This window comes from Vulpes vulpes, chromosome 12, assembly GCF_048418805.1.
Source record: "Vulpes vulpes isolate BD-2025 chromosome 12, VulVul3, whole genome shotgun sequence".
Taxonomy (NCBI): domain Eukaryota; kingdom Metazoa; phylum Chordata; class Mammalia; order Carnivora; family Canidae; genus Vulpes; species Vulpes vulpes.
In genome coordinates this window covers 141,637,316-141,660,094 of record NC_132791.1, presented here as the reverse complement: position 1 = coordinate 141,660,094, position 22,779 = coordinate 141,637,316, and the positions used below count along the sequence as shown (strand labels likewise).

At 39.1% G+C, this 22,779-nt stretch overlaps 1 protein-coding gene across 3 annotated transcripts in view; it reads right to left on the bottom strand.

The window, feature by feature from the left end:
• AKAP10 (A-kinase anchoring protein 10) overlaps positions 1 to 21,613 on the bottom strand; it is a 79,150-nt gene extending 57,537 nt beyond the window's left edge. For 2 of the 3 annotated variants that reach the window (XM_072730477.1, XM_026005586.2), the window contains exons 1-4: positions 21,312 to 21,610; positions 11,550 to 11,597; positions 6,208 to 6,390; positions 1,901 to 2,458 (exon numbers count right to left, since the gene is read on the bottom strand). In XM_072730477.1, the coding sequence (XP_072586578.1) occupies positions 1,901 to 2,458; positions 6,208 to 6,390; positions 11,550 to 11,597; positions 21,312 to 21,399 (877 nt within the window). In that variant the 5' untranslated portion in view covers positions 21,400 to 21,610. Of the gene's footprint in view, positions 1 to 1,900; positions 2,459 to 6,207; positions 6,391 to 11,549; positions 11,598 to 21,311 lie in introns of all 3 variants that reach the window. The other variant, XM_026005584.2, reaches the window with a different exon arrangement.
• Positions 21,614 to 22,779: the final 1,166 nt, after the last annotated feature.

Sequence of the window (22,779 nt, the reverse complement as noted above, 5' to 3'; positions counted from 1 at the left end):
TTAGGGCAGTGAAAAACTCTAATGCCATAATGATAAACACCTCATTGTATGTTTGTCCAAAGCCATAGAATGCACAACACCAAAAGTGAACTCTAATATAAACTATGAACTATGGGTGACTATAATGTGTCCAGGTAGGTTCATCAACTGCAACAATGTCCTGCTCTAGTGGGAGTCATGGATGATGGAGGGGCAGACCTATACATGTGCAGAGGCCAAGGGTATATGGGAAATTGCTGTACCTTCCAGTCAATTGTGCTGTGAATCTTAAATGATGCTGCTCTGGAAAGGGGCACCTGGGTGGCTCAGTCGTTAAGTATCTGCCTTCTACTCTGGTCATGACCTCAGGGTTCTGGGATTGAGCCCCACATAGGGCTCCCTGCTCAATGGGGAGTCTCCTTCTCCCTCTCCTCCCCTCGTGTGTTGTCACTATCTCTCTCTTTCTCTCAAAGAAATAAGTAAATTCTAAAAACAAAACAAAACAAAACAAAAAACCTGCTCTGAAAAAAATAAAGTCTTACTAGAGGAAAAAAAAAAAAAAAAAGAAAAAGCAAACAAAAAAGAATCACCTGGACCTATAAGAAACAACAGATAAGATGAAAGAGAGGAAAAACATGGAGGCTGTCTACTCAGAATTCCAGGTGGTAGGACGCCAACCAGCTTAGCAGCTGAGCATCTGCCTTCGGCAGGATCCAGGATGGAGTCCCACATCGGGTTCCCTGTGGGGAGCCTGCTTCTCCCTCTGCCTGTGTCTCTGCCCCCCTCCCCATGTATCTCTCATGAATAAATAAACCTTTAAAAAGAAAAAAATGTGTCTCTCATGAATAAATAAACTTTTAAAAAGAAAAAAAAAAAAAGAATTCCAGGTGGTGATGACCAAAAAATTAAGAGTATAACTTCAAAAAGAATCGAGGAGAAATAAAGAGGTGGTCGTTGAAATGCCTGGGTTTAACTCTAGCTCCCTGCTCACTCTACAGCCTTAGGCAAGTTACTTAACTTTTCTAAGCCATGAATTTCTCATGTGTAACACAGGGCAATAATGCCAACCTTGTGGAGGTGACATGACAATTAAGTGAAACTGAAGTATAGCACTTAGCCCAGAACCCAATAAATGTCACCTGTCGACAATTAAAAAATAATTTTATCTGCAAAATACATTAAGTAGTAAATTAAGAATGAGATGAAGGGGATCCCTGGGTGGCTCAGCAGTTTAGCGCCTGACTTCGGCCCAGGGCATGGTCCTCGGGTCCCCAGATCGAGTCCTGCATTGGGCTCCCTGCGTGGAGCCTGCTTCTCCCTCTGCCTGTGTCTCTGCCTCTCTTGTCTCTCATGAATAAATAAACAAAATCTTAAAAAAAAAAAAAAAAGAATGAGGAGGGGATGCCTGGGTGGCTCAGGGGCTGAGCATCTGCCTTCAGCTCAGGGCGTGATCCTGGTCCGGGGATTGAGTCCCATATTCGACTCCCTGTGAGGAGCCTGCTTCTCCCTCTATGTCTCTGCCTCTCTCTCTCTCTCTGAATAAATAAATAAAATCTTAAAAAAAAAAAAAAAAGAAAAGAAAAGAAAAGAAAAAAGAATGAGATGAGAATGGAATAAGCATAACTGGATAATGATTTGATTCCAAAATGTGTGGAAGGGAAAGGTCAGATGACACTTAACTCTTCTTCATTTGTTAATCCTGCTAATATCCTTTTGAGAGGATCCTCACTGCTGGTAGGTATTCCTTGCTGTTCCTATTTTATACACCAATCCTCCTCCAGGACATTCTCCAAATCCTTCCAAATTTGCAAGTGGGTGTGAGAGAAAAGAAAATTATTCCAATCCTTTTATTCCCCATCTCAAGTTCTACTTTGTAAACCGATTAAACAAAAAACAGGAGACAAGAAAACCACATACTTACTTTTCATTAATTTTCCTGATAATTCCTTTAGTGGTGAAGAGGGGTTATTTCTACTGGCTACTAGAAGTCTGGAGGAGGATTCTTGGGTTTCCATGGAAACTTGATGCATTCCTGTTCTGGCCATTTCAAGATGGAGAGACTGGGCACTGTCACATTCCCGGGAAAGCAGCAAGTGATTCTGAATGTTGCTAGTTCTATTGTTCAGGTCAATTCCTTCTGGTTGAGTCATTAGTAATTGGGCTGAGCTAGAATCCTCCAATCTCTTGTCAAGAGACTCAGTTACAAAAGATGTTGCAGTTTCGTGCTTTTTAGATGGAGACACAGGCTCAGCCAATGAGCTCTGCTTCACAGTGTTCAGACTGTGTGCTCTTATTCGGGACCAAGTTGTAGAGTGAAAACTTTCAGCTTCTAACCAAAATTTAACTAAATGCTCCATTCTCCGAAGTTCCATGAATTGAATAAAATAAGGGAGGACAACAGTGTCGTGCAAGACTTGTTCAAGGGTCTTTGAAAGACTTGATTTGGTCTCTTGAGTCTGGTAGTCCAGACAAGATCTGCCTGAAAGAAGCAAAAGATTAGCAGTTGAGTAACAAATAATTTAAGATTGATGGATTAGTCAGCCACCTTCAGCATCAATGGTACCAGAATTTTTGAATAAAATTTAGTTCCCTAGTAATTTAAATGAATAAAGAATTAGAAATACTATCATTTTGGCTTCTAAACAAGCAAAGTAACAAGTGTCCAAAACTTAATCTATTAAAAAGCTCTCTGTAACTCAATTACTCTTAGTTTTGTTTTAAGATTTTACTTATTTATTCATGAGAGACTCAGAGAGAGAGAGAGGCAGAGACATAGGCAGAGGGAGAAGCAGGCTCCATGCAGGGAGCCCGATGCGTGACTCGATCTCAGGACTCCGGGATCACAACCTGAGCCAAAGGTTCAGCCCAGCCACTGAGCTACCCAGGCGTCCCACTCTTATCTTTTATTTATTTTTTATGTTTATTTTTTAAATATTTGGCTCCTTTTTTAAATTTTTTTTTATTTTTTATTTTTTAATTTGTATTTATTTATGATAGTCACACAGAGAGAGAGAGAGAGAGGCAGAGACACAGGCAGAGGGAGAAGCAGGCTCCATGCACCAGGAGCCCGACGTGGGATTCGATCCTGGGTCTCCAGGATCACGCCCTAGGCCAAAGGCAGGCGCCAAACCGCTGCGCCACCCAGGGATCCCTCTCCTTTTTTTTAAAAGATTTTATTTTATTATTTACTCATGAGAGACACAGAGAGAGAGAGAGAGGCAGAGATACAGGCAAAGGGAGAAGCAGGCTCCATGCAGGGAGCCCAACATGGGACTCAATCCCAGGGCTCCAGGATCAGGCCCTGGGCTGAAGGCGGCGCTAAACCACTGAGCCACCTGGACTGCCCCCCACTCTTATCTTTTAATGGCAGTTCAGATCATGTAAATTCTTGAGGAAAAAAAAATCTTACAATACTAGTCCCAAAGAAAGAATGAAGGCCAATAACATGAAAATATATTAGATCTAATAATAAAAAAAAAACCAGAAAAGCAAATTAATACAAAATAACATTTTTGTCTGTCAAACCGGAAGATGTTTTTTTCAAAAAATAACAACAAAAATTAACAATGCACAAGAGAATAGGCAACACCTGTCACCCACTGATGATGGAAATAAAAAATGGCAAAACCTCTTTGGAGGAGCATTCAGTAACAGACAGCAAAGCTTTAATAATCCACATAATTTGCAATCCAATAATTCCACCTCTAGTAACCTTTCCTGAAGAAAAATTGTGCATGTGTGGATACAGCCGGAAAAATGTTACCAACTCTCAACATTCATTACAACAGAATAAAGAGTAGCTCTGGGATTCTACTTTGAAAAATAAAACTAAACTTACCAAAACTTAATAAAAATAAGTTAATTTTATATTTAATTAAATTAAGGTTATAACTAACCACAAACTAGTTATTAGAATAAACAAAAAAATTTGTTTTACATTTCCAGCAGTGACATATTGAGGTTCATCTTCATAAAATTAACAGGCTTTCACCAATTTTTCAAAAGGGCCTTTCTTAATCCTTTGGTATTCAAATCATTTTCTTTTGAAGCACTTCATTTATCATCCTTGCTAGCTATCTCATTTTCTTTTTCGTTTTTTGAAAGAGAGCGCAAGAGTGAGCACAGCCCAACACAGGGCTCCATCTAATAACCCTGAGGTCATGACCTGAGCCGAAATCAAGTCAGACGCTTAATCAACTGTGCCATCCAGGCTCCCCCTGACTGTCTCATTTTCAATGTTAACCAGTGTATCTCTGTTAACATCACTCCCTTAAACTTCAGGAAATCCTGGTCCTTTGCAAGATTTACAATTTTTTAAATGAAATTTTTAATTTTGAGATAATGGTAATTTCAAACACAATTGTAAGACACAATACAGAGAGACCCCATGTACCCTTTGCCCAGGCTCCCCATGGTAACATCTTACAATCCTGTAGTACAGGATCACATCAAGGTGCTGACATTGACAGGACCCACCACTCTTCCCCATTTCACCTGTACTCACCTATGCACTTCGTTCTATGCGACTTTATTATATATAAGCGCCAAGATACTCAACAGTTCCAATGCCACATGGATCCCTCACGTGGCCTTTTATAACCACCTCTTCCATTTCTAACCTCAGTAAACACACTCTGCTCTTCATTCTTCTAATTCTGTCACTTCAAGAATATTATACAAATGGAATCATACTGCATATAATCCTTTGTGATTGACTTTTGATGCTCAACATAATTCCCTTAAGACCATGCATGTTGTTAGGTATAATAATAGTCTGCTCTTTTTCATTGTGGAGTATTCTGTGGCATGGATGTAACAGTTTAACCATTCATTCACCTGCTGAAAGACAGTTTTTGGCTTTTAAGCTGCTATGGACATTGGTGTGTAGGTTTTTGTGTGAATGTAAGTTCCCATTTCTCTGGGATAAACGCCTAAGAGCACAAATGCAGGGTCATACAGTAACTGCATGTTTACCTTTATAAGAAACTGCCAAACTGTTTTCCAGAGTGGCTGTACCATTTCACATTCCCACCAGCAACATATAAGTAATCCAGTAAAACTTACAATTTTATGTTGTGACCAATATAAATGCTGTTGGCATCGTGTGGCTCAGTGTGACCCATAAACACTTTGACACCTTCAAATATATACAAATGTTAAGCAAAGATGTCAGGGACTAATTTTATTAGACATCAATTTGTTCATTTTTTTTCAATTTATGGTATCAAGATACGCAATTTTTAGAAGTGCAGAACTCTAGGTAACAAAAAATCAGAAAATATCGATCTTCTGCCTATCTTTTCTGGGGTGGGTTGAGGGGGGGAAAATTATTTTAACATAATAGGGATAATACTACAAACACTGCTTTGTGACCTTTTTTCACTTTAACCTTAGATACTCTCTATGTCATCTTCAGACTTTTAAACAGCTACCCCCCCCCAAATAAACAAACAAACAAACAAACAAACAAACAGCTACCCAGTATTCCAGATGCAGGTATACCATAGTTTGACCATTTCTCCATTAGTAGATATTTACATGTCATTCCTCATTTTTTTGCTTTCACAAACACTGCAATAAACAGCTTTACACATACTTGTATATACAGCTTTTCACATACATGTGAATATATCAAAAGCTCGATCTTCTATTTTATATTTTGTAAATACTTCCAAACTGCCTTCCAAAAAATCTTCATGAATTTATAGTTCCACTAAATAGAAGTGGCCGTTTCTCTTCATCTCTGTTAATATTCATTATTATCAAACTTTAAATATCTGCTGAAGCGCTAGGGAGAACATTAACTCATTATTGAGATCTGCATTTCCCTGAGTATGAGTGAAATGAGGCATCTTTTTCATATAATTAGTGGTCAAATGTATTTCTTCTTCTGGAAATAGGCCATTTTTCCACTGAGAAAGTTTTCTATTTTATGCTTATGGGAACACAATAGAGTATCATTCATCATACTTATAGCTATTATTTTTTAAATTTTATTTTTTAAAGTAGGCTCCATGCCCAAAGTGGGGATCAAACTCACAACCCTCAGGCCAAGAGTCACATGTTCTACTGACTGAGCCAGCCAGGCCCCCCAAAGCTGTTATTTTAAACATATTTTTTTCCAAGTCCATTCCAATTATATAGTTCTAGTATCCTCCAGCAAGAGTTTCACATAGTACACTCAAATCCTTCTCCCCACTGGAAGTTAGCAAAAAGTGAGTTACTTACCCAGGTCACCAAAATGAGCAGCCTCCATGTGGCTTGGCTGCTTCTTAAGTGTCGCTGTCCTGCTACTTGAAAAGGAGTCCATGTTGGCAGAAATGGCATTGATTGCAACATGACTTGGTCCTGCTGCCTCCAGCAAGGCATGATTTTTAGTGCTTTTTTGTGGGGAATGTACAGATACTGAAGCTGAAATTTTAAAAAAAGGTAAAAATTAAACACAATTTGATAGGCTGAAACTGTCTCATACATAAAAGGGCTTTAAGAGAACTTTAAAAAATAAAGTTTGTAACCTCTCTTAAGTATGCACACTCAACAAAAAATAGGGGAAAGGTAAATTAATCAAGGAGCAGAAAATCGGAAAGAAATGCCCTATTGTTTATAATTCTCAAAAATACTGTGCCAAAAATGGAACTTAAAACAGAGATGCTTCTTTGAGAGCTTCTACTGATGACAGAAAGTACTCAAGCCCAAAAACATTCTGATATATGGACCCCTTTCAATTCCTTAATCCTTTTTTGTCCAAGGAACAAAACAAAGAACTGAAGAATGGGGAAAGATGAGAAAAACACTCTTCAGAATACTAATTTTACTTTTTAACTAGGTAAAAAATTTCTCTAATGAAAATCATTTATGATCAAAGTTCAAGCTGCTTAAAGATAAAGCCCACTTAAAAAACTCACAAATCAAAATTTTTTTAGTAGTCTGAAGAAATATTCTATGGACATCAGAATAAAGAGGTTACCCATTTTTTAGGATATAAGCAACTCAATATTACAATACTGTCAAAATAGTCCTGGACCTTGTTGCTACAGCTGGATCAACACTCTACCTATCTTATTTATTCCACACAAATATTAATGATTCTTCCTAAAGGTTTTAAAGAAGTTTTGGTCTAGTACATTGCTGTAGCAAGAAGGATAAAAATGATATAGGTCACCCTCAAGATAAATAACTCAGATAATTTAAATTGTAGCTACTAGCACCATTTATTATTACACTGCCAACAGATCAGGGCTCTCAATCTCAGCAAACAGTTCCCAGACACAGAATCTGAGTAATAACAAGTCATATTTCTTATGAAGAATACATAGTTCAAATTATTACTCAAGATGTTTTTATAAATTTAAGCAGGTAAGAATATGAATATCCACGTCTGTTTGCCAGGTATCTCTATTTACCATTCAACGAGAGGTGGGAGAATTATCTAACAGAGTTGTCTTCTAGAGATTTCTTTTTTATTTTAGAAAGTTTTGTTTACTTATTTTCATGATAAACTGAAGAAAGGAAAATCATTTTAGCAAGTGTAAATAATAATAGCTAGTTTTGTATAGACAACAAGCTACAAATAACATTCTATAAGAAAGATAAAACTTTCTAATTATTTCCTAATTAGATAAGTATGATACAAAATGCTATTAATTTATTTGTGCAAGGCTTTATTTCTCCTCTTTTTTAACTTCTCTGTTAGAAGGATTAACTTATTTTAGATGTTGCTTCCAGATAGTCTATCTTCCTTTGGTCTCCATGGTACTACTTGCTCCTTAATTTCCTGTTCTATCTGTGCCTCCCTCTTAAACCCTTAGAACAGTTTTTCTTTCTTTCTTTTTTTTTTTTAAGATTTTATTTATTTATTCATGAGAGACACACACAGAAAGAGAGAGAGAGGCAGAGACATAAGCAGAGGGAGAAGCAAGCTCCATGCAGGAAGCCTGACATGGGACTCGATCCCTGGGCTGAAGGCGGCGCTAGACCGTTAAGCCACCCGGGCTGCCTTATAACAGTTTTTCAATGCCCACTATGTCAGAGATGGTCTCCTTCCATGACTCCTCTTCCTGAGGTTCTCTGTTCTTTTATTCTTTCTGCTACAAACATTTATTCTAAAACCCTTAGTTATTTAGAGCCATCTTTTTTTAACATATTTTTTAAACCTGTGAATGCTCCTTTTTTTCCCCAAATAAACTTAAGTGAGACGCTGACACATCTGTAAGGTAGGTAAGAGTCTAGACAAAATGGATACCTAAAATCTAAATAGATAAAGGAGGTTTTTTAAAAAGTTATTAGTAACTCTAGCTGATTCAAAGGGAAAGTCTCTTTCACACCCTGGACCTGGACCTCTCTGGAAACAGCTCCTAGGGTAAATAAACCTCAAGGCACCCCAGTGGAGAACCTCCAACTTGTATCTGAGACCTGTTCCTTTGATCTGGGCTTTGGTCCTGTATCTTTAATTACTTACTGCTAGCTATTCTCACTTTGATTTTAGCATATCAAGACCAATTTATCCCAATACCAAACTTACACCATCTTCTTCCAAACTAATGCTCCTTCCCTGTCTCTGTTCAATCTGCTGGTCTCCAAAGCTCAAAATCTTGGACACATTCTTCTCTACTTTACATGTTAACCTGCCATGATCATGATTTTTCCTTAAAGGTATTTAAAAATCAACTTACCTGATTATTATCAACACCACACCCTTACTACAGGCCTTTCTGTATTATAGCAAAAAAATTTCTAGGGTCTCCATCCTATAGAACTCTTCCAGACTCACCTTTCATAAATACCCTATGTAAAGCATCAACATAGTATTCAAAAGCCTACAGGGTCCCTATTTTCTCTGTCTCGACTCTGTTCTGGTCTTTAAGGCCCTCATAACTGGATATCAATCTGTAAAAATATCCCTTTACTCCATCTACAGGTCTCTTTGCCCAGTGTATACTCAAAGAAATAAGAAGCTGAGCTGTTAGGAGAAAAAGAGAAAGAACTGTTTCTTTTATTCAAATCCTTCCCACTGTTCAACTTTTACAAAGATTAAGTCTCATTTCTACAAAATCTTCCCTATACTTCAGAAAATATCTGCTGATCTCAACTTCCTCTGAACTCCTCCCAATACTTCATTTAACTAAGTCAGCATATTGAGGGCTTCTTCTGCTATAACTAGAAAACAAGAGCTACCAATGCAGTATCTCCCACACCAGGCATTATACTGGTTGCTTGATATACATTTTTGGGGGTACACTGTTTCGTTATCTCTCATAACAGTTTCATAAGACCAGTGTTTTCCTCATTTTGGAGATGTAGATACAGACAAAAGTTAATTACTTTGCTAAAAGTCAATGAGATAGTAAAGAGTTGTTTCATAGGCAGGATTTCAACTCTGGTCTGCCAGACTCTAGAAAATCATTCCTTTACCTTTGGTTGGAAACTTGGACTCTAGAATTACTGTGTGGATAAAATAATATATGTAAATATCTCTAAGTACCTCCTACCCAACATGCCGAAATTGAACATATAATTTCCCAACTTGGTTCTCCACCATTCACACTGTTATGGTAGCCAGAAAAGTAGGTGTTAATCTGAAACCTACCTGTCTCTTACACCTCATCTTTAATTAATAACAAAGTTCTATCTGTTTTAGCTCTAAACTGATCAATCCAAATCTCTTTATTTTCAATCACTACAGGTCTAGCCCATGCCATCTACGGAATCCCTTGACTAATGTTCTTCCCTTTACCAATGTGTAAGTTCAATGCGTACAGGATCTAATTCTTTTTTTTTTTTTTGGTCTAGCTGCAGTTTTTGCTTAATGCCTAAAACAGAACAGATGTTCAAGAAATGGTTATTAGTATGTTAGTGTATTTGCTGCTATTCCACATCTAAGTCCTAATCAGACTGAAAACTTCTTGAGGGCTTGTTTCCTATACTGCTTCTGTATAGCCCTAAGGTAAAGCACAGATTATGTACTGTCACAGAGTAGGAACATGGTACAGACTTAGGAGTTAGGCAGGCCAATCCTCTCACTCCACAAATGAAGAATCTGAAGTTTATATGACTTTTCAAGGTCACACGGTTACTAGCAGAGTTTAGAGTAGAAGACCTAAGCAATCTAAAGTGCCTGAGACATCAAACCCTTTCCTTCTACATTCAGATCTAGTCTTTATACATGCTGCTTGCTAAGGGCTTAAAGTCTTTATCAAAGCCAATCAAATTTTGCCTAAGGAGGGCAGTATGAACCAACATGGAATCCAAATGGTTTCATATTATCAGAAGTAAGCAAAAAATAAGACTGTAAGGCACCCTAGCTCTTCCCTAATGTTACAAAACTCTTAAGTTATAATTAGTCTCTCTCTAGCAAACTTAGCATATATGGCTAATACTCAATGCTAGCCACACAACATACAAACATTTGAAAGAAAAATCTAAGTAGCAATCTACAGATGTCATGTAAATAAAATTTATTTACATGAAATTTACATGTAATGGCTATATAAATAATTCCCATTATAATTTTCCATTCCAATCTTTGTAACTGACATAATGAAATCAGTCAAAACTACAGTAGAGATTACTACCTAAAAAGCATGCTTGAAGCTATAAATAAAGACAATATATTGATTATAATAAAGCACTCTAAATAAATTTTAAATTAAGATCACTCACCCAAAGTAACAGAGAAGTAAAAACTGTAATCATCTATACTTCTGGATAAACAACAGAAAACCAAGCCTTGTAATGTGGCAGTTCTTTTACTCCAGAACTGTCAGCTCAGTTCGGAGTTCTTTTCACTTTTTGTTTTTAAATAAATATTTATTTATTTGAGAGAGAGAGAGAGAGAGAGAGCGCGCGCGCGAGAGCACACATGCTGGGGGGAGGGAGAATGTGTGAGGCAGACTCTGCACAGAGCCTGACTCAGAGCTCTATCTCACAATCCTGAGATCACGACCTGTGCCAAAACCAAGAGTTGGAGGTTCAACCCACCTCAGAGTCCCTCATTTTTCGTTTTTTAAAATAAAGTCAACTATAAACCATAAGAGACTCTCAACTATAGGAAACAAACTGAAGGTTGCTGGAGGGGAGTTAGGTGGCGGGCTGGGGTAACCGAGTGATGGGCCTGGAGGCAGGCACCTGATCTAATGAGTAATGAGCACTGGGTGTTATAAACAACTCATGAATCACTAAACTCTACCTCTGAAACGAATAATATATTCTATGTTAATTGATTTTAAATTTAAAAAAATAATAAAATGAAATAAAGTTGAAATAAATAAAAAAATAAAAAAAATAAATTGAATGAGTTAAAATAAAGTCAACTCATCAATTTTAGGGAACAATCAAACATGATTAATAGGAGGATATTGGTTTACTGTATCACTAGGACAGCCAACAAGTACTTAGTAAAAGCCTATCATATGCAAGGTGCTGAAGAATATATAGGTTGAACGAGGAAGTCACAATCATAAATAATTATAAAAGAAGGCAGAGATGACTAATGGCAAAAGATGAGGGAAGATAACAGGATTAAATAGTCTATAAATGCAAAGCATTTATATTCAGAATGCTACTGAACTCACCTTTAATTGACTTGACATCTGAGGTCTTCTCTTGTTCTTTGCCTTTCACTGGAAGATAAAAGAGCATCATGACCAACTTCTACAGTCAAAAAGAGCCCATCTATATGATGTAAAAATTAGACAAGCTTTATTCTAATAGAGGAGTATTCAAAGTTGTACAACGATGGGATAATTGCCTTGAAGGGGGACAGGGCAAGACAGTTGTCGGGTGAAGTTTCTCTAAGGAAGTGACCTTTGAGTGTGGTTCAGTCAAGAGCACTGACAATGTATTCTGACACTGGTTCAAATTCTCGCTTGCCACTTATTATACAGCCATGTGATCGTGGACAAGTTACTTTACTTCTCTGGGTCTCAATTTCTTTGATTTATAAAGTTAGAGGAGAGTGATAACGCCTACCTTACAGGGTTGTAAAAAAATAAATAGTTGTAAAGGGCTTACAAGAGTAACAGACACATGGTTAATTTAGAATGTTAACTAATATTATTAATATATGCCCACTACTAGATGCATCCTGAAGGAAGAGTTCTTTGGTTATGTATCCTATCTTACTTCTTGTGTATTCCTCTCATAGCATCAAATACAAACATTCTAAACTTATACTCTAAATATTTAATACTCAAGGCTTAACAATTTCTTTTAAAAAGTTATAGTCTCAGGGATCCCTGGGTGGCTCAGCAGTTTAGCGCCTGCCTTTGGCCCAGGGCACGATCCTGGAGTCCCGGGATCGAGTCCCGCGTCAGGCTCCGGGCATGGAGCCTGCTTCTCCCTCCTCCTGTGTCTCTGCCTCTTTCTCTCTATGTCTATCATAAATAAATAAATAAATAAATAAATAAATAAATAAATAAATAAATAAATAAATAAATCTTAAAAAAAAGTTATAGTCTCTTCTCCATTATACACAACAGTAGAAATTCTACTGCAAACATGCTAATAATATAATATCCAAGAAAGGAAGGTACACGGCAGCTTAAGGAAAGCGTGAACTTACAGGATCTGACAAAAGATTATTTTTAACCTTTCTCACTTTTCTTGTATTTTTTTCAACATTAATTTTTTTTAACCCTACCATGAGAAGCTATCAAAATAAGAAATCCCAAAATGTGACCATCTCCCTACTTCATGTTCTTTAACTTTCAACACTGAAAAGCAGTAGCAGGAAATAACTAGCTCCGAGAGTATCTGATAAATTAATCCATCAATAAATATTTGAGGGTCTCGTATGTGCTAGACACTCTCCTGGCTCAGAGAAGAGCAGTCCTGCCTTCAAGAAGTCTACATACAAGACTGTGGAGACATACATGGACAGAAACAAAACAAGATCATTTCAAGTATTGATCACTGCTGTTGGGAAGAAAATAAGGAAATGTGGTAGAAGTGATTGGGCTGTAGCCCTCACTACAGCATCTGCTGACTACATCTCCCACGTGAAACACGAACTTGTCTTGACTTCCAAGGCACTCCACCCCCCCTGGTTTTCTGGCTGTTCCTTCTCAGTTTATCCCCTGGCCAACTTCTCCTATGCCCACTGGGAGTTTCTCAGAGAAAGGGTTTGAGCACCTTTTCTTTTCACTATGTACACATATGGATTTCCTGGCTGAACTTACCCATTCTGAACACTGAGGATAAGCTGTGAATCCTAAATTTCTATTCCTAGTCTAAATACTTTTTGACCTTAAATTCATTTAACCATCTACCCATTTGTCTATAATTACACTGGTCCAAAATAGAACATACCATCTCTTCCCAAACCTGGTATACCTCATTTTTCATTTTCTCTCATGAATGACACTCCCACCCCAGTTTCTCAGGCGAAAAATCTCAGTCATTCTTATCATGTCTCTCCTTACCTCCCACACCCAACCGCTTCTAAAACCAACTGGTTCAATCACTAAAACATACCTCTACAGTTCCACTTTTGTCACCCTCAATACATTCTCATCAATCAGATCTAGTTAATATTTCAAACAGAAAAGTACACAATCCAACTTCACTAAATATTAGTGTTTTGCTTCTCTTTTCTCTCTTAATATTATATAGTTAAATGGTCCTGTCCCATTGCTCCTCTTCCCTTCGCATAGATAAATACTGCCCTAAATTGGATGTGTTGAGTGCCACGCAGGTTTTTAAACCATTACTACGTGAATGTAAAACATGAGATTATTCCGCACACCTTTAAAAATTACATGAATGGCATTCTACAATTCTGAAATTCTGAAATTTGTATTCATCCCATAATTTGATTTATCTATATTGATACAGTTCTAATACTTTCCTGTAGTCTAGTGCATTCATTTTAGCTGCTTAATTCCTAAAATACACCTTTATTTATTCATTTTCCTGTTAATGAACCTGTTAGGTTTTATTTCCTAGTTTTCACTATCACAAACAATGATGTGATCAACATTCTAGTACATATCTTCCTATGTACATATGTGAGACTTTCTCTAGGATAAAACACTATAAATGGAACTGTTAGGGAACCAATGATGGGCATTTTTAATGAAAGTGGCTATTTAATGAATACTTTTCAAATGGTATTGATGGTGTTTTTAATTCATTTCCTTGATTTCCTTTGAGGGAGATATCCTTTCATATTTACCAGATATTTAGGTTTCCTCTTTTATGGGCTGCCTATTCAATTCCTTTGTCCCTTATTTATAGAAATTCCATACATATTCTGGATACTAATTCTTTGTGTTCTAAATATCTTATGTGTATTTTATTGTTTGGAAGCTTTAAATTTTAATGTGCTTTAATGTAGCCAAATTTACCTTACATGGATTGTATTTTCCTATGTTTTATTGTTTAGCCCTATATAAGATTTTTTTTCCTCTGTACTTTCTTCCATATGATTTCAAGTTTTGCTTTTTAAAATTCTGGGCTCTTACCTACCTGAAATTTATTTCTCTTTATCAGATTCCAGGAAACTACAGCCTATGAGTCAAATCACGCCCATCTCTAGTTTGGTTTTTTTTGTTTGTTTTTTGTTTTTTTGTATTTTTTACAAATAAGGTTTAGTTTAACACAGCCATGTCCATTTGTTAACATACTATCCAGGGCTACAAGGACACCATCTAGTCTTTTATAGAAAGTTTGCTGACCCCTGATGTATATGATCGGAGGTAGAAAACCCTAATTCTTTTTTTGCCAGAGGGACAACAAGCATCATTTACTGATTAGTCCAACCCTTCCCAACTGAACAGGAACACTTTATATACCAACTTTCCATACATACATGGGTCTGTTTCTGAGTATTTAGTCCTACTGTCTTAATTACCTAATCATATAATCAGCCTTTGGCAGGGCTGAGCCCTCTACTTCATTCTCTTTTGAAACTATCCACCCTATTAACTATAAGGTCAATTTTGTCCTGATCCTGAAACCCTCATGGGAATTTTTAAAGTAGCATTGACTTAATGATTAATTTGGGAGACAGTTCATATCTTTCCAATACTGAGTCTTTCTATCCATGAACATAGTTTACCTCTCCATTTATTTGGGTCTCCTTTCATGTCAAATCAGGTTTTGTAAACTCCATAAAGATTTTAATCTTTTATTTTTACTGGCATACAGCGGTACAACTGAGTTTTAAATACTTAGATATAAACACACATTTTTAAAACCCACCCAAGTTCTTTTATGATTTCTAATAGTATGTGTGTAGACTTTCTTCAGTTTTTTATATATGCAATCATGTTATCTGGGGCTAATGAATGATTCCTTTGTTCCCATTCCCTCTCAAAACTTAAATGTCTCCTTTTTGTTTGGTGTATGTGCTATTGTGAAGACTATCTTAGCTTTCTTTTTGTCCTACATCCCTGCTATATTTTCCCATCCTTTTGCTTTTAACCTTCTCATGATCCTTTTTATATCTAAACAGTATACAGGAGGAATCTAGTCTTTTCACTGTCTGGGGCAGCCCATTTCTGTTTATTGTGATTACTGTTCTTGATGTCTAAAGATCATTCTGAAAACTTTCGCTATAATTCAGAGTTTGTTGATTTCCCTTGGTTATTCTGTGTATTTTGCTTTGTGTATTTTGAGACTGATATTAGGTGCAAAGCAGTTCAGAGTTTTATATTCCTACTACCCTGTTCATTTTATCAAAACGTAGTGTACATTTTTAGCTCTGATGTCTCATACTTTAAAGTACGTCATCTGCCACACAGCTTTTTTCTGGTTGACATTTGTCTGCTATATCCTTCCATCCAGTTATGTTCAATTTCTCTGTGTCTTAACGTTTGTGTTCTCAGTAGTTTATGGCTGGATTTTGTCTTATTATTCAGCCTGACTTTTTATCTTTTAGCTCTTTAGTCTTTTGCTAGAATTTAGTCTATTTACATTTATCATGACTATTTTTTTTTTATCATGACTATTGATCTATTTAGGTTTATTTCAGCCACCTTATTTTGTACTGCTGACTATGCTTTTTCTTGTTTCTATATTTCTTTTAATTATGAAACTTCTAAAACAGAATACTAAATTTTAATTTAAGTAACACTCAGGTTTATCAAATTTTAACATTATGCTATATTTGCTTCTGAAAAATTTTCAAAAGAAATAAAACATGCATGTGTAATTGCAGTCTCTCTCTGATCTCGTTCCCTCCTTCCTAGGGAAATAATTTCATAAATTGAATATTTATTATATCCACCCACATTTTTACTCTAATATATTTGTGTATCTATATACAACATATAGCACTGATTGAAGGTTTTTAAACTTTATACAACTGGTCCTACCAATTGCCATTCCCAACAGCAGTGGACCCTAACCAAATCTTGGTACAGTCAGCCTTTAATCCCATCCTCAGGACTTTTCAAGAACTTTAGCTCCAGGAGTAACATCCCTCTCTCCTGTATCATTTTATCCTTCTCTACCATCATTACTATCAGCATACAAACACATTCTAGTATCTTTTATCTTTAAAAAAAAAAAAAAAAACCCTTAACCAAATAGCCCCTTTTAGTTCCTTTGCACTTCAGTTTCTTGAAAAAGGTGTTTCTAGTTTTACTCTTGCTACTTTCCACACTTTACATTCTCCCTTCAACCCATTCCACTGATACTACTCAATTACTTCCACGTTATCAAACTGAGTAGTTATTTCTATCTTGATCTTGCAAGTGACACATTCACTACAATACTCCCTTCTTTTGGAAATGTTATCTTCTCTTAGCTCCCATGTAATTGCACTCCTATATAATTGGCATCTTATTTTTTATTCTTCTTTGCCAATGGCTCATGTTCCTCGATTTAAATTTTTAAAAACATTAAAAGATGTTATTAATCATCTGAAAGAAACAAAGAGAGCACAGCAGGGGGAGAGGCAGAAGCAAACCTCACCCACCCCACTGAGCCAGGAGCCCAAGACGCTCAATCCCAGTACCTGGAGATCATGACCTGAGCAGAAGGCAGATGCTCAACTATCTGAACCACTCAGGTGCCCTCAATTTAACTTCTAAAAGCTGGTTTAATGCCAGAGCTCTCACGTAAGCTCCCTTCTGGTCTATAGTATGGCAGGAAATGCTACCTGGCCACCAAACTCATTCTCCTCTTCCTAGCAAGACAGCTGTAGCCTAGTAGCTAGTTACTAGCTGGCTATTTACATTTCCCAGGAGCTTTCACAGTTATCTATGACCATGTGATTAACTTCCCAACCACAGAATGTGAATAGAAATTATTATGTGCCACTTCCTGGCCAAAGATTCTCTTTCCTCCTTACCATGGGTCAGAGGACTGAGGACAGACAGAAAGGGCTATGACGCAGCTTTGATAAAACAGATCAGACCCTAAGGGAAAGAAGTGTAACAAGATGGGAGGAAAATGATCACTGAATGACTGTGAAGCAAAGACCTCTAATGAACTTGGATGGTTACACTCAAGAGAATAATTTAAAAGTCTATCTTGTTTGAGCCATTACACTTCAGTGTATCTTTGTTATAGTAACTTAGCCTTTCAATTAATTCACACATTATATGTATTCTCTAGGTGATCTCATCTAGTCCCATGTTGTTAATCATTTATGCAAAATATTTCTAAACCCAGAACCAGATCTCACGTTCTGACCTCTTTTCAGAACTACAGAATCCAACTGCCTCTTTGACATATCCACACAGATGTCTGTTATCATAAACTCACAACTGTCAAAAGACAATTCCTGATTCTTCCTGCCTCAAGTTCTAAGCCCAAAGTTTTCCCAGTTTTTCTTCACTCCAATCACTTACTCAAGTCATGCCATCTCTATCTCCAAAACATATCTATTCCCAGTAAGTTCCAGCCTTCTTCGGGTCCCTTAAACACACCCAGCTATTCCTGCCTCAGGGTATTTGTACTTCCAGTTCTCTCTGGCTAAAATGCAGTTCCTTTGATCTTTTGTGAGACTGGCTCTCTCCCCTCATTCAAATGCCATCTTCTCAGACGAGCCTTCCCTTATTATCTGAACACAAACTGTCACCCTGGATCTACTCTCACATAGGTTTAAATTCTCTGTGCAGCACTTTTTACTAGTGGATATATTTTTTTATTCACTTATTCAGTAAATATTCATTAAATTCCTAACTATACCAAGTCACTGACCCAGACTTGGGGATACAGCTGCAAACAAAATCAACTTGTTTCTTAATAAAATACATAGTAAAGTAGATGGTGATAAATCCTGTAGAGAAAGTAGGGCAAGATAGGAGCGCAGGGGCTGGGGACTGGAATGTTAAAAGTAGGATGGACAGAGAAAGCCTCACCAAAGATGTCAAATGATCAAAAACCTGAAGGAGATGAGAGAATGAAATAGTGGGGCCTATGGGAAGAAGTTTCCAAGGAGAGAGAAAAAGTGAGTGCAAAGGCCCTGAGGTGAGAATGTACTTGACAACAAAGAGGCCAATATATAAATGGAACAGTGATGGAAAAAGAGAGCAGGAAACGAACAGAGAGGAAATGGGACCTTAAGGGGGGCCATGTATAGGAATAGAAGCTTCCTATACATGGAAGCTACTGGAGGAATTTGAACAGAAATGTGGCATAATGCATTTTGAAAATATACCATAGGGGTCAAGGATGGAAGAAGAGAAAGCAAATTGAAGCCTAGAGCAAAATAATTCTGCTTTCTCCATTTTCTTTCTTTCTTTTTTTAATAAGATTTTATTTATTTGAGTGAGTGAGCAAGCAAGTGTAAGGGGAAAGGGGTACAGAGAGAGAGAGAGAATCCCAAGCAAGCTCCACGCTCAGCACAGAGCCCAACACAGGGCTCAATCTCACGACCCTGAAATCATGACCTGACTGAAATCAAGAGTCCGATTCTCAACCAACTGAGCCCTACTTACTCTACTTTCATAAAACAAGCTTCCTCTTAACATTTAAGCTGAGATTTGAATGACATCCTCTTAGAGGACTTCCTTAACCGCCCAATCTAAACAGAGATGATCATCTAGACTAGGGAGTTAACGGTCAGGGATAGTGAGAAAAGACCGAATTTGATTACATTCTGGGGTAGACTTAGCAGATTTGCTGATGTAGATATAGGGTAGGAGAAAACGAGAGGTTCAAGAACGTACTAAAAAAACCTGGAGTTAAATTTTAGGCTAACAGATGGATCTTTCGCTTACTATATCTATTATTTCTATTAATAGATATAACTATATCTATTAGGTAGAGGTATGAAATGGACCAACAGTTAGATATACCATTCCTAATTCAGGGGAGAGAATTCAAGCTGGAGATGTAAATTCAGGAGTCATCAGCGTATAGGTGGTATTTAAAAATGGTATTTAAAGACTGGATGGAATCCCTAAACAGAAGCATCTCCAGCTTCTACTCTTGCCACATTCAGTCTGCAAAAAGCTTCTACAATGATCTTTTTATAACACAAGATCAAATCATTCCTCTTTAAAAAATTTTAAGGGGTGCCTGGGTGGCTCAGTGGGTTAAGCGTCTGACTCTTGATTTCGGTTCAGGTCATGATCTCGGGGTCAAGAGATAGAGCCCCGCGGCACCTCCACGCTGAGTGTGCAGCATGCTTAAGATTCTCTCCATCTCCCTCCTCACTCATGCTCTCTTAAACAAACAAACAAAAAAATTATAGTGTCTCTGTATTTGGAATAAAACCTAACTATGGCCTACAAAGCTTCGAATCTTGTCTACCTCTCCAAGCCCAAAGCACATTGGCCTTTCTTTCTTGAAGGGCATAAAACTCTTTCTTGACTTAAACCTTTGAACATGCTACTCCCTGTTCCTAGAATACTCTTCCCTAACCTCTATTACCTTCTACTGATTCCTCAGCTTTAAGTTTCAAGGTCACCTGCTGAGGTCTTTCTCTAACATCAAATCAAAATATGCTTCTCCTCTCAGGTTATCTCTGTCATAACAGGTTATCAATCTGTAAATACACACAGGTACAGAAAGAAAGATTTACTGTCCGCCTGTCCCAGCAGACAATAAGCTCCATAGGTAAAGGGACATTGATTGCCTTGTTCAGTGCTTAACAACGAGGGCCTAACACAGTGCCTGCCAAACACCAGGCATTCAAAAGTATTTGTTGAACAGAGACAACAGTCTATTATGCAACATGCAATTTGCCTCATTATACACAGAATGCTTCTTTCCTACTTAAAAAAAAAAAAAAAGACCAAAACAACCTATTACAACACTGTCAAACAAATTAAGAGCTATTAAATTAACTATACCCAGATACCTTATCAACAAAGCTTCCTTGTACCATTTTACAGGTTTCCTTCACTCAGCAGTGCTTTCATTCATTCATCACAGTTTTATTCACTCACCCCATGACATCAATTACTAAAACTCACTATGTACTTAAAATGAATTCTTGAATTCATATCTGAATGGGGCCTTTAGGAATCATCTAATTCTCAGCTGAGAGAGAAGGAAAAAGTGGGTTAACACTTTTCTGTTCCAAGCGACCGTCAGTAGCAGAGGAGTCATGTGAACCTAAGTCCCTGATTTATCTAGTGGGCTGCATTTTTTGTGCGTGTGTTTGTTTGGTATATTTTTTTTCTCCAATAACAAGAACTGAAAGAACCACTATCATCCAAAAAGACCTACGCTCGTTCATTTTGGATACATATTTTTAATGAAACACAACCACCGCCTTATCCAGGATCAAAATTAAACTGCCTCTACTCAAAAACTGGGCAGCTATCACAATTGAAAATCAGAAACATAAGTAGTTTACAAAGTGAGCTGTTCCAATAGTTAGTAGACTTGCTAAGTCATCAAAAGAGTCTTCTTCACTAGGGAACTTTTAGCAATAAGTAATGTTATTTTAGGAACTGCAGGATCCTCCTCTCCACCACCCCACCCCCAAAGGAGGGGAAACCAGAAAATGGCACTAGTTGAAGAAAACAGCTTTTTCACATGTTGCTTTTAGACATAAAAACCCTCAATATTCTGAAAAAGTCAGAGACTTCCGTAACACGGTACTAAAGGAATTTCCTTCTTTTTGATCTACAGTTGAGACACACAAGCACACAAACGCGAGAGCTGTTTTTACGCAAACAGGCATTAACTTGTACGGGCTCCGGCAAACACTTTCGGACCAGACCAGCGAGACAATTCCCCTCTGACCTCGCGCGAGGAGGCCGCCTTCTCCCTCCCTGCAGAGTCCGGGAGCAAAGCAAGGCACGCACGGGGCGTCTGCGCGGAGGCCGAGGGCCTCGCCGACCCCCGGGGAGAAAGCCCGTGTAGGCCCACCGGCCCCACCGCCGCCCCTGAGGCCCGGCCTGGCTCCCCGCCGGAGCCCCCTCTGCTACCTTTCCGCCGGAAGAAGGACATGGCGGGGCCCGGGTCGGGGCGGAGGGCGCGGGGGGACTGTCGCGGGGAGGGCCCGGCTCCCCTCATTCAGCAACCGGCCCGGACTTCCGGGTCCGCAGCGGCCGCCGCACTAGCCTGAAAGGAGACCCTTCTTCCGGGTGTGGGCCCCACCGCCTCCTCGGGAAGCCCAGGCAGCGCCTGCCGCCATATTATCAACAAGCCGCCCGCCCGGAGTTCCGGTCCTTCCCCGCGCGAGGCTTCACGGGAGGCCGCGCCGCCAGCCCCGCCGGCCCCGCCCCCCAGCCCCGCCTCCTCTCGTGGGTGCGGGGGCACGCGCCCGGCCCGCCCACGTGACCCTGCGCGCGGGCGGCCTGTGCCCTTTCCCCGGCGCCGGGGACCTCTAGCCTGCCGTGGCCCCCCCGGGGTGGAGCGGTGCGGACACGGCCCCGCAAAGCGGGTCCTCCCCGAGCCGCAGCCCCCCGCCCCGCACCTCCGACCCCGGAGCGGGATGGCGCGGTGTTCAGGTCCGGGGCGCGCGGCCGTGGCACTCAGGGCATGCCCTTGGACAAGGCGAGGGCCGCGCTGCCACGCTCCAGCTCAGCCCCTCCTGCTTCTCTGTCCAGTTGGGCTGAAAGGCGCTGACCCGCCAGAGGGGCTTCACCCTGCACCGCCAGGCCCAGGCGAGCAGACCACCTCCACCGCGCCCCCGGGTCGCGGGGGTACCGGGAGGTCACCGCTCCTCCAAGGGGGAAGAGGAGGCATAACCTGCTTTCTGCGGCTCCCCACGCGCTCTCAATCACAGTGACCTCGGCGATAAAAAAGGAGAAGTGGGCTTGTTTTCAGAACCAAATCCCTGCGAATGCTCAGGTTTGAAAGGCACAGTAACACAAGCATCCCCAGTAATTTACAAGGCAAACTCCTGAATATCCTTCAAGCTTTGTTCAAATGCCTTTTTCCAGTGAATCTTCAGGCCCTCCATTCATGCCTCATGCAGAGTGAAACAAGTCTTTCCCCCAACTCAGTGTCCCTTACCACCGGTTAAGTGTGCTGATTGGGTAATAATTGTAGCCTTGTGGGTGCTCCTGTGGGGAAGAAGTCTGAAAGATAAATGATCACTGAGGTTTTGTTTTTTTTTTTAAGACTTCATTCATTCATTCATTCATTCATTCATTCATTCATTCATGAGAGACACAAAGCAGAGACATGGGCAGAGGGAGAAGTAGGCTCCCTGCAGGGAGCCCCATATGGGACTCCATCTCAGGCCCCCCGGATCACCACCAGAGCCAAAAGCAGACATTCAACCACTGAGCTATCCAGGTGCCTCCTGAGTTGTTTGTTTGTTTTTTAATTCCTGAGTCTATCATGTGACAGTTGGGGAAACAGGACCAAAAAGAAGTCCAACTTGTCCAAGATTATGATGTGTCAGTGTTGAGACTATAACTACAACCCAGGGTCTTTTCACTGTAT